Here is a 12727-nt window from a genome sequence, read left to right on the forward strand (position 1 = left end):
AGAGCATGACTTTGGTAGAAGCTGGACTGACCATTTTTATCAGTTGATGTTCAAACGACCTGACCAGAGGCAGCAAGGCAGAGCAGTGGGAATGGGAATCAGCGCTCCCCAAAGGAAAGGCTACAGTGGGGCTATTTTCCATATTAGAGGCTCAAAAATCTACAGACATGAATTGAATTTTGAATGCACCATTTGTGATAAGGGTTTTAATGGGACACCAGAGTGGCTGCCAGTCTGTCAGTGAGACAGAAAACTGCTGGGAGACATCTGTTCTCTTGAAATGGTGCTGGCCTGGACCTCTGAAAACAGGAATGAAGAGTTAAATAATACAATGAGAACTCCGTAAATGAAGAAATACAAAATTTTACCCCAATGCCTCTTTATAATGCAAATTTTGCATCTATATATTGCAATTACTCAGGAGGCTGTCTACCCTGAACCATGTTGCAAACCCCTCTGGAAACAGAACACAGGAGGACAATTTCATGCTTCCTTGCTTGAAGGCAAAACTTGATTTAAAGTCAGATGTAGCATGAATTATCTGTCCTGGTTTAAACTTAATGTCTGAGCTTGTTCAGCCAAAATTCCTGTAAGTTTACTAAACATGGTTAGTCATTGCCCCTTTCCTCAAGGTGTTCTTCTAAAGTGCTGCAGTTTTCTACTCACAGGAGAATGGGGCCATGTCATGTAGGCCATGAAGCACTTGAAAAATCCTGAGATAATGCAGATCTTGGGGAAGCTTTACTGATCCCACAGGTTATAGGACTTTTTTGACTCAAGGCATGTAAGATCTTTTAGGATACATAGCCCCCTCATGAGTAGCTAAGCTACTCAAAGAAATTCTTTCACTTTTCAGCTGTACCTAACCCAGCCATACCAGTGGAAGTAAACAGAATAATGTTCGAATTCAACTCTGTAGAGCAGCATAGTTAATGGTATTGATACAGGACTCCAGAGGTGCTGTGATTCTGGAAATATGGTGTAGATTCTGGTAATCAGGAAAAGGGTTAAAAAATATAAATCCCCCAAGGAATGCAGTTCTCCAGGAATGTTTTTTTAGTGTCCCAGTACAGCTATTTTTTTATAAACAGAAAAGCACATGTTTCTTATGAACTCTAAAATGTTTATTTTTTTAGCAATGTTTTATGGGACTAATAAATGTCAAAATATTTGATTTCAGCTCAGGAAGAAAATTCCAGCTTTCAACATGTTATGCTTTTATAATTTTATTGGCAAATCAGTTAGCAAAATAAAAAGCTCAGAATTTTCAATGTGAAATTCACATTAACCAGTACACAGGGACAAATCTATCATTCTGGTAAAAATACATGGGGTTTTAGAAAGAGATTCTTGGATTTGCCACATTTTTCCTGATTTCACATATATAATGAAGTGGGTGTCCATGCTTCAGCCAAGGCTGTGGTTACAGTGTAGCATAAACTAGTTCAAGATTACTTTAAACCACTTTATTTCATTATGGATAGCATTTGAACCACAGCAGCTAAGTAGTGGCAGTAAAACCCCTTTAGGAAGTTAAGTAAATATTTGAGTAGTTACTGTAACGTGGAATCACGTGCCTTTTCTCGGATCAGCTACTGGAGCCTGACCCTAACATAGCTGTACTGACCCCAACTGTGGCTGCACTTGGAAGAAATGGCCTCAAGCTGTGCTAGGGATTAGGTGTGTGTCCAGCTTGTGTTCAGGTTGGGCGTCAGGAAGATTCCCTTCATTGGAAGGGTGCTTTAGCAGTTGAACAGGCTGCCCAGGGAGGTGGTGGAGTCACCACTGGAAATGTTCAAGAAACGACTGGATGTGACACCACCTTCTGCTATGGGTTAGGTGGCAAGGTGGAGTTCAGTCAAAGGTTGGACTGATGGCCTTGGAGGTCTTTTCCAAACTAACTGATTCTGTGATTCTACTTTGCTGTGCAAATGAACTGCCAAGATTGATTGTGGTTGGTGGGGTTGTGGGTCATGGCCAGTAGCAATGTGTTTGCTTTCTTAGGCAACAAAAGTCATCAACTGTGAATGTTTTAATCTTTAAAATGCCTTTCTTAGTATTTTCTTTTATTTTCCTTTTTTTTTATTGTGTAGTAGCTCTGAGGTGTTTTGATGTGTGAAGAAAAAATATTTCAGCACATACTGAGTTGGAAACCTACTTGGTTAAGATAGAGAACTGGGTGCTAATGAATATTTCATCAATTGTAGATGATAGATTAAGCAGAGAAAAGTGTTTGGAAGTGCTTTTGCTCTTCAGTATTGACCTTGCAGATTGGATGTTCAGTTTACTGAAGGATATGCTCATGAGCATGCAAAGTAGGGACAGTGTATTCAGTGCCCGAGTCCTCCCAGTCCTAATTGTACCACATCCCTGCATAGCTGTTGGTGTCTCAGTGCACTATGATAGCACATCAGTGGAATGGCAATGCAAGCACAATTTGTCTATCAAGCCAGGCAAGTTCTCCTTTCCTGATTAAAGAGAGTACATTTTCATGCAGCTTACAATTAGTTTGTGTAACATGTTGCCACGGGATGTTGCTCCGGGCCAAGAACTTAGCAAGATGCGGAGAGAAACTGAATACTAATTCTAATAATTTTTTTTTTTTTTTGAACAGAAATTAAACTTGTATTTCAGTTTTGAGGCCAGTACACAGCTTTTAAGGATTAGGATGAGACACAGAGATGAATTATTGTGTCTCTGGTCACCACACTGTTTCTTGCTCCTTCTTCTGTTGTCAGAAAAAATGCTGAGTTCAGTGCATTAGCTCCAATTTTGTATCTGCTTATCAGTGATCCCTCTGTACAATCTTATTTATGGAAAGCATGAACACAAAAACTCTATTTGTGCAGTCTATAGACTGTACCAGACAGATCATGGTCAGATATACAGAGAGGCTTGAGTAAATGCTGAAGAGCACACTTTATTCAGTTAACCTTGTAGTATCCCGTACAATCTGTGGGATACTGCTAAGTGAAGTGTACTGGTGTAGCGTATACACAGAGAAGTGACTACGCTTTGTGATGTTTGCTGCTACCAAAATTCCTGTTTCTAATTAGCCATTTTACTGTGAGCTCTAAAGAACATATATCATCTATTGGAAAACAGTGCAAGACAAAAAAAATCACCACAGAAAGATACCACAAAAGGAAACATTTTCAAAAGATAAACATTCATACCTCAAATATTTAACTGTGAGTAATGACATTCATGTTTTAGATTCTGTTCATCTTGTGTAAACAATGGGTGCTGCAGGCTGTAATCTTGGGGAGGATAGATTTTTGGGGTGCTACAGAAGAAATGAATGAGTTAGGATATCCACAATTTATGATCAGCATTTCTTCTCTCTGTTGATTTCCTATTTTCAGGTCTTGATTTTATGTTGTACAAACCTGAAAGGGTTGGAGAAAATATTTCTTTGAAGATAACAGTTGTTTTGTTTTTTCCTCCTTGCATTCAAAAAACATATGGAGTTGTTTCAGACATCATTGTATTGGTCCAAGTATTGAACTGTCATTGCTCTTTTCTGAGAGGTGGAATAACTCATGCAATTTAATTGACTTTTGTTCTGTTTAAAAATAGGTCTGCACTCCACATCATTGTTTAAAAGAAAGTCTTCCCTTAAGTGAGAAGAGTTGATTTCAGAGTAGGTACTTCATCAGGACTGGGGATGGCAATACTGATATTGCCCACAAAGATAGTGCATCCTTAAACATGACCTTCAGGAGCATTCTGATTTCTGCTGTGCCACTGAGTCTCTGAGACAAGTCCTCAGCAAGTTTGCGGTCTCTGTCCTTCTTTTTCTTCCCCTCCAAACTTTACCCACGTCTAGAGGGCATTACAACCTGACCACTGGCTTCCATAATGTGATACATAGGAAGCCCAGGCAGCAGGGCTATTTCTCATTCTAGTAGGTGGAGAAAAGTTGCAGGGATCCAGTACAGCCCAAAAAAAGACTCTGTGTGGCAAAAGGGCAGGCAGGAGGTTTAGGATGAGCTCAGAAGTCCACAAGGGTACACCTATGAGTTGTTCTCCCCAAAATGCACAACAGCTACTCCCAAACTGTGAATAAGAACTTTGGAGTGCTAATTTTCATTTCTCTGACACAGAAATGTCAGCAGGTCCCAGTTTTCATTCGCCTACAGTTTCTATTGTCTGTGTTCTTGTGACAACATTTATATTTTTTCTTTGGTTAATCACTGCACTTTGTTCCTCAGAGTTTACAATGATTTGGAGTCTCAAGATGCAGTATTTGCAGATGTGGCCCCTTTGCTAACATCTCTCCTGGATGGGTAAGTTAAAAGGTTGCAGTAAGAAAGCTAAAGTGCAATAATCTTCTGAAATCTATCAATTAAAAAAAAACTCAATAATGGTGATCTAGTCAAGCTTTATGACTTTGCAGTTTCATTTTCCTGTTTTCTTTCTACTCACCACCAAGTGAACATTGTTGCTTTGTACAAACAGTGAAAATACAGTTAACAAAATTTAACAGAGCAGTCAAATTCATAAAAATAAACTAAGTTTTTTCCTCTGATCTGCCTCTGTCAAAGTGGTCATTCTAATGGAAGATGATGTCTTTTTTTCTTTGTGTTCTTTAGGATATGTTTTATAACTTTTCCAGTTGCAGACATTGTATGATACATCTTTTCCAACAGTGTGTTCACTGTGAACGTTGTGTTCAATGCAAAAGGCCTGCTAGGACCACTCTCTGTTCTGGATTTGTGTCCAGCACAGGCCATAGGAGGTGGTGTGATCAATTCCTGGTTAAACCAGAACTGAGCATTCTCAGTCATTCTACTGCTCCTTGAGGCACTGGGGGAAAACAGAATTCTCGTTTGAATTCAAAACTGATCAGTAACAAGCACTAACAAATAAATGAAATTACATCTAGCTACTGATGCTCATAAAGTGGGATTTTTCATAAGTGCTGAGCCAACTCAAGCTACACTTTCAAAGAAGCTTTGATGTGCATATTGTTATAATCCTTGAGGATTGAACTGAGTTTTACACATAACTTCCTTTCTGTTCCTTTTCCATCCCTGTTCCAATACCACTTAATTATATGGCAGGGCTTTCATGGATCTTTTGCTTCCTGTAGAGGAAAAGACAGTCCCTTTCCATTCACAGTGGCAGAGTTGAACAGTGGCAATCTTTGTTCCCAGAAGCCTGCACACTGAAGTTTCCAAGGTTCCTTTTCTTAAAAGCACGCTAGAAGAGGTATCTAAAGATACTGTGAGTATTGGGAATTCCATATGCCACAGAGAGGCCCCCAAGGGCTCCCTGGTGAGAGAAGTCATAGATTGCATTATTCTTGTTTACAAGTGATGAGTAACCACTGTTTCTTTTGCTGATCAGCCTAGGGACGACTAGGTTACAGGAGTTTAAAGAAGTCTTAAAACCACTGCTTTCTCTCCCTGCTTTTCCTTTTGCAATGGTCATAATTTTGCCTTGGTTCAACGCATCCCTTAAGCATCTTCAGATCCATCTGATCTGCACCTTGATGTGCTGTACTTCCCACTTACTACTTTTTATATGGGGAGAATCCTGTCCTGAAAACTAAGACTTTTGTATTCAGTTAGGAAATGTTCTGTTATTGAAAACAAAAGACCTGTCTTGTTCTTCCAGAAGTGCTGTTTAAACAGAAGCAGATTCTCAGGAAAGGCGAGTCTGTGCATATGAGCACAGCAGCCTTCCCACTGTAAATGGGAAACAGACATTCTTAGTCTGAACCTTGAACCTCTTTGCTGCTCCTGATTGTTTTAGTCTGGCTTCCAAAGTGGTCTGTAACAACTTTTAGCTTGCATAGAAGGGAGTGTTTTCTCCTTTTCCTTATTTTTTCTGTGTTTTTCTTTCTTAATGGATTGTTTCATTTTTCACTACAAATATACAGGAAGAAAAGATTGTCTGGTTTACATATAGAACAAAGTATAGCAGGCATTAAAGTTTACTGTGAACCATACAGGGCCAGCAAGGGAGTAAGATAACTTTTCTTTACAGCGTTGAAGAATCCAGATTGTTTGTTTATTTTAAAGAATTAATTTCCCCTCCTTTCATTTCCTTTAACAGTGTTGTCTCCTAGGATAAGCTACAGTGAGCACCCACACTCTTTTCAGGAGAGAAGTGCTACAAAACTATTGGTATTTTAGCTTGACAATAAGAACTTTTCTAAACAAGAAAATAATTGTTATATATAATAATAAAGTGGAGAAGGAAAAATCTCAGGGCACATAGGTGAATCATAGTCAAAAACCTTCGGACCTCTATTTGAAAGCTTTATGCTGGAGCTAGAACACCGATGAAGTAAACTATAATAAATAACTATTGTTATATAGATAAATATAAAGTAATCTGCTGCTTGTCCTCTTGTTGAATCCCCCAATAATTCATTATCTCCTGTACCTACTTAGATTTGATACTGTTTGGCCAGTTTTAGCTCATTTGGGCTGACTGAAACGCTGTTTTGGCTTTGGTAGAGAAGTTACCACTGACTGATACCTGACTTGCACCTCTGTCTTCAATGTTACAATCCTTTGCCCACTTAACTTTAATTATATCATCTGTCTCTTGTCAGAACTATTTTGTCCATGATGTTTACTGTTTTATAACTAGCAGCAATTAGGGAAAATTTAAATAGCTGGGCCTTAGAAAAGTCCTTTAGGAGAGACTTCTAAGAATACTAGTTGTGTTTTTCCTAAGGAAAAACATCTGGCTCTCTTTTTGGTTTCAAAGATCTGTTTAATTTTGAGATAGGGCTAGAAGTCTCAATAAGGTTGGCCAGGCAGTGTGTCTGAGGGCTGGAACTGTGAAAATTGCTCGTTGTTAGTCTAGCTAAAAACTACCAAAATTTGTGGGAGCTTTTCTATTGAGTTATGTCATCAGTGAATACTTCAAGAAATTCCTCATTTCAGATTTACAGCCCTAATTGCTATCACATTCAATTTTACTGTAATGCTCTTTGTGTTCAATTACAGTTATCTCCTTTACTTCATCAAATCTATGACTAGACTCCTGTTTTATACTCTGCAGTGCATGCTAAAATCCAGAGGGACCTTACCATAGATTTGTTGACTGCAGCTTTAACATCACATTCCCAGAAAGGGAACCCAGGTATTTTCCATGTGGCTTATCAGCCCACATTTCTTTCTAGCAAGTGAAAGCTTTCAAAATAATTCTCCTGAAATAACTGCTTCTAGGCATGTTTAATATGCATACAAGTATTTCATTACTTGAAACCATGTATTTAAAACAATTAGATGAGGGGTGTTCATTGAAATATGCTGGTATGTGCTTGAAACTACATTTTTGATATGAGGAAAAGCATCAGATAATCAAAAGCAGCTGTTTCAGGTCTGCCCATAGAGGAGGTGGCTTAGGCAGTGAAATTTTATTCCCTGGCAGAACAGGAGCAGGCCCATTCTTGCAACTGTCTAGTAGAGCAGAAGTTTCTGCAAACTGTGAAGTAGTTCTTGTGTACAAAGGTTCTGCTAATGTTGTATCTCCAAACAAACAGGATTGTCCGGGGAGACAGCAGTCCTGTCAGCATAACTGCATGACTTCCAAGGGTTTGGCTGGCACAGTACTGTGGTCAACATCAAGTTCCTGGCAGGGGCAGCAGAGCAGGCGCAGCCAAGGAGGGGCAAAACTTCAGCTGCACAGCACAGTGTTCGTCCTCCACACAAAGCAGTACTGTGGCTGGATGCATCTGTATCCACCCACTTATTTTGCTTAAGGTGTTGACTTTGATGTGATCATGTCAGTAACACACTTTCTAGATAGGATTCATTTATCTCAGCTCAGATCCCTGTGGCACAGACTCCACAACAGTGCTCACAGCTGTGAACAATTCTTCGTCTATAATTATTTTTAGTGCAGCCAAGAGACATTTTCAGAGTTCTGTTCATTAGAGATATTTACTTGTCTGCTTCAGAAGATGATGCTTCATAGGTGCCTGTTCTTCTGCACTGATACTGTACATTTTCATTTTCTACCTGCCCTTATCGGAGCAGTTCCTCCCCCCTTTTTTTCCAAGAATAGTCATTGTGTGCATACTCATTCTCAACTGGTGCTCTTGGTTTAAAATTTGTACCTCTTATTCTTTGAGCTGTCTTCTCTGGGGGTTAGGGCTGGTGAGCCTGCCTGAAAAATGCTATGAGAGATGAAGAGTTTCCAGCTGTAAGGATACAAGTGGAGTGGTTTGCAGCACAGCACTGTAACACAAATCAAGCCCAGAAATGGTTTACTTTAAAATGCTGTACTGTAAACTGCAGTGGTTCAGGAGCTGATTAAAAAGAAGCTCAGTAGTTCAAAAGCTGAAAGTTGGGCAGGCAAGGAGGTCTAACAGCATCAATCATTCCAAACTAAGGATCCTTTAAACTTCTACTTAAAAGTGCCCATCAACTCTGCTTAAAAAATAAAATCTGTTTAGGTGATGTTATGAACAATTATTACTGTCAGACTTTGAGAAAGAAATTGGGGGCGGCATTTTTATTTTCTTGTTTAAGTTTGTGTTTGGAATTTGACTTAGCACCTAACAGACACATTTGGTAATGGTAAAATAAATTAGAGCATTTTTCAGGTACAATGTGTGTATCATGGCTTATGGGCAAACTGGAAGTGGGAAGACATACACAATGTTGGGACCACAGTTTGATGGGAATTTAGCATTCTCCATAGAAGAAGAGTCAGAACTTGGAATTATCCCTCGAGCTACCCAAGAAGTGTTCAGGTAAAATCTGAGTAAAGGATTGCTGTCAGTGGCAGTCACTTTAAACTGTATAGAAAGGGTGAAAAAATGTTTGTAATGTATTTATCATTACAGATTTCAGCTTCCCAATATTTATAGCTTCTCTGACCACCATTTGATATTTGAGGTTTTATACAGATTTCTAGTCTCTCCTGCTTAATCCGATTTTCTAAAACAATACGATTATGCAGTTTTACTGTGTGTGATCTGTCCATCTGACTTTCAGACTCTAATTAAACTTTTGAAAATGTTTCAAAAGATGCATGGGAGTCCAAAAGATAATTAAGTCCCAAAAAGTTCTGTGAAAATTGACAACTGGAATACATGAAGAGGATTTACATTAAAGCCTAGTCCCAAGAAGAAGGATAGTAAAAATTTTTAGCTACAATCTGTTCTTGTTTTAAGGGTTCTTAAGAGCCATTAGAAGTTTTTCCAGCTAAGCCTGTTAGTTTTGGAGAAGGGTATAAGCTAAATCAAAGAACCAATTTTGCAAGAGAATAACTGTCTAAATACTCTCCTGAATAGAGAAGCCCTTATGGATTTTCTGAGGTTGTGAACAGATAATTTTTTTATAGATATAGTTTCCCATTTCTGTTCATTGCTTGCACTCTGCCAGATTATAAACTCTGAGCTCTGAGTGCAGTAACTGCCAGCAGAGAAATGGTATAAAAAAATGCTGAGGTGGGAGTCTAGTGGAAAAAACAAGCTGGCACAATTGTTTGGGAAATTAAATTCTATTTACTTCTTCAAGTATAAATAAACTGTCTATTCTGATTCTTCAAGTTAACATTAGTATATGGATGAAGCAATTCCATGGCTGCAGATACTTAGTAAATGCTTTTATCAGATTGTAATTATATAGAATTTACAGATTGTTCATTTGTGGTTTGACTTCAACATTTTTGGTCTTTTTTCTTTTTTTTTTCTTTTTTTTTTTTTTTTTTAATTTGCCAGGCTTATTTCAGAAAAGCCACCAGGAAGTTACTGGGTTGAGGTTTCTGTTGTTGAAGTGTATAATAATGAAATTTTTGATCTTCTGGCCAAAGACAGTTATGGAAAAGTGTTTGGCATCAAACGTGATGTCGTCACAACCAGAGAAGGGAAGAGCGATGTGCCATTGCTGACGCACGAGTGAGTACCCAGCTTGTTCCTACCGTCCAAACATGGTCTGGTGCTAACACTGTGTAGAGCTGTCACAAAATGGCATTAGAAGCACCAGATTGCTTCTAAAAAATGAGTCCTTATCATATGCAAAGGAATGTTTCTGTTAGCTCAGTCTATTAGACTCAACATGTGCAGTTGGCTGCAAATGTCAAAATACTTCCAGAAATAACTGTTCAATTTGAGTTATACTCCTGTGTTAAGTGCCTTCCACTCAGAATGCCTGAAGATTGCTGCACAGTTTGTTGTTGCTGAATGTATGGCATCTTCTCAGCTGTAGAAAAAGAAGGGATAATCTAGTCACAAAGCGCTTTCCATTCAGTCTTACTGAATTATAAAATGTACAGATAATAGAAATATACATACCAGTTACAAATAGTTAGGCAGCTGTAGGGTGTTAGCTTTCCCTTTATGCATTGGATTTACAAAAAAATTAGAATAAGATTTTAAGTGATCTTTTAATACAAATACCCATCTTAATATTGCTTAATGTTCTGTTTTCATAACTGGAGGTGTTAAAGCTGGAATTGTTATGTTGGCATTTGAACTGGTAAGTCTTGAAAATCGAGGTTCTTCAAACTAAAAGCTAAGAAGCAGCAAAGCTTCTCACCAATCATAAAGACGTACCTTCCCAGCATTGGTGTATGCCAGGTTTGATCCTTATTTACACAACTTGACAGTGTAGGGAGAGCTAGGGTATTTAAGGCTACAGCTGTACATACTTTAATGCCTTCTTTTACTTACTAAGCGTTACAAAGATTTGTTCTAGTACTCACAGGAATGATTCTTGGCAATGTGGCATACAAAGCAAATGTACAGTGCTTTCTTATATATAAAAAACTTACCTTGGGTAATTAGATGTTAAAAAGCATGTGTTCATAAAATTTGATCCATTAACAAGAGGGAATCTGTTTCATTTTAGCAATGGCTGTGTCGTTTATCATCGAATGTCCTGAGTTGGAAGGGGTCCACAAGATCATTGAGTCCAACCCCCAGCCCTGCACAGGACAGCCCCAAGAATCCCATTCTAGTACCTAGCCAGCCTCTGGATGAAGAACTTTTTCCTAATATCCAATGTGAACCTCTCCTGACACAACTTCCAGCTGTTCCCTTAGGTCACCAGAGAGAAGAGGTTGGTTCCTGCCCCTCTGCTTCCCCTCACAAGGAAGTTGTAACTGCAGTGGGGTCTCCCCTCAGTCTCCTCCAGGCTGATCAGAATAAGTGACCACAGCTTCTGCTTATGTTGCTTCCCCTCTAGGCCCTTCACCATTTTTATGGCCTTTGTTTGGGCCTTACGCTAGTAGTATCAACATTAGCTAGATAAAAAAAATAAATTAGGATAAGCAGTACTAGTAGCACCAGAGAGGTGATGGTACCCAGTGGAATTAAACTGGACATCTCTCTGTAAGCACCTAGCATGAGAACAGATTCCAGAAGGGAGCATGTGCATTATCGAAATGTCACATGAAGAAGTGTCCTGCTCCTTGAGTAAATAATGTTTGTGAAAACAAACATCTTCCTCTATTGAAATGTTTAGAACAGCATTAGTGTTTTCTATGTTTCTGAGGAAATATTATGTTTTTCTTTGCTTTTTGTCATGGTCTAATCCCTAATTTTCCAAGGGGAATTAACAGTCAGATATGAAATGCATCCCATGCCAGTGGAGATAATTTTGTCCTGTGGGACATAAGCAGACCAGTAGTTTGTTTATGTGGATTTAATGCTATTCCAAACAAACCTTGATAAAAATACAAGAATGTACTGGAGGATTGTGCAAGCATACTTTTATTCTACCTAGTAATGCACATCTATTGATTTGCACTTTCTAGCAATTTAATTGCTCATGGAAAAGTGTGAGAAATTGTCAAGTAGTTTTCTTCACTGTGGGAGCCATAGGATTCTCCTTTCTTTCTATGAAATAATAAGCACTGCAATATTCTCAGAAGGATTAACTTTTATATCTGGAGTTTGCCTGCACTTTGGCCCTAAGGTTAAATGCAATTTCCATAGAAATTCTGCAAGCTTGATTGCACTCTGCTCCATAAGAACATGGAATGAATGAAAAGTCACTGGAGCTTAAAGTGATGAATCCTTTTGCCCTTTCTGTCTTTGTTATGCTGACTAGTGGGTTTCTCTCTGTCTCTATTCTTGTATTTCCCCAACTGTGACTCTTCTCCTACATTTAGTATCTAATTAAGTCTCCACTGTCCAGAAATGAAAAACTCCAGAAGAGGCTGGGAGCAGAACTTAGCCTGTGTATACTGAATCTTTCTTGGAGGAGCTAATCTTTTTCCTTTGACAGACAGGAAAGGAGCCGTATGACTGAGAAAGTGAAGACGGGTGCATGTAGTGTAGGCATGCTGGGAGTTGAACTTTCCCTGTTTCATCAAAACCTCCAAGTAGTTTTTGATTATGGTATTTCAGTAACTAAGATGCTGGCCTGGCATAATTTTATTCCTGAAAAATGCCTGTTCCACTTCCCAAGGGAGCTTTGCATAGTTAGTGGGTGACCCATCTCTTTTCATAGGTTTTGGGAAAGGTAGAGGTGAGAAGCAGTGGGACTTGTGCCATAGAGACAGAAAAAAAGAAGCTGCAATAAGGTTTCATTTGTCCTTCTAGTTAATAAAATGGCTGCTCTGTTTATTTCTGTAAATTTTAATTTATGGCAAAGAAACCTGGAGCCTTGAACTAAAACTCTTAAAAGCCACTTATCTCAATCAGTTAATACTAAATTCTAATGCAAACATAAATAAAAATATGGACTTGTATCTCAATTACAATGCAAGCAGTGAAAAAAGTTCAATTCATAAACAGGTTATATTAATA

General features: G+C 38.6%; 1 protein-coding gene across 4 annotated transcripts in view; it reads left to right on the forward strand.

Annotated features, from left to right (window-relative positions):
* The window catches only part of KIF25 (kinesin family member 25), an 89205-nt gene that overhangs the window by 18945 nt on the left and 57533 nt on the right, over positions 1-12727 (forward strand). For all 4 annotated transcript variants that reach the window (XM_033054580.1, XM_033054578.1, XM_033054579.1 and 1 more), the window contains exons 9-11: positions 4215-4289; positions 8573-8722; positions 9695-9871. In XM_033054580.1, coding sequence (XP_032910471.1) covers positions 4215-4289; positions 8573-8722; positions 9695-9871 — 402 coding nt within the window. The remainder of the gene's footprint in view (positions 1-4214; positions 4290-8572; positions 8723-9694; positions 9872-12727) is intronic.

The sequence above is a fragment of the Catharus ustulatus genome, chromosome 3 (genome assembly GCF_009819885.2).
Source record: "Catharus ustulatus isolate bCatUst1 chromosome 3, bCatUst1.pri.v2, whole genome shotgun sequence".
NCBI lineage: Eukaryota > Metazoa > Chordata > Aves > Passeriformes > Turdidae > Catharus > Catharus ustulatus.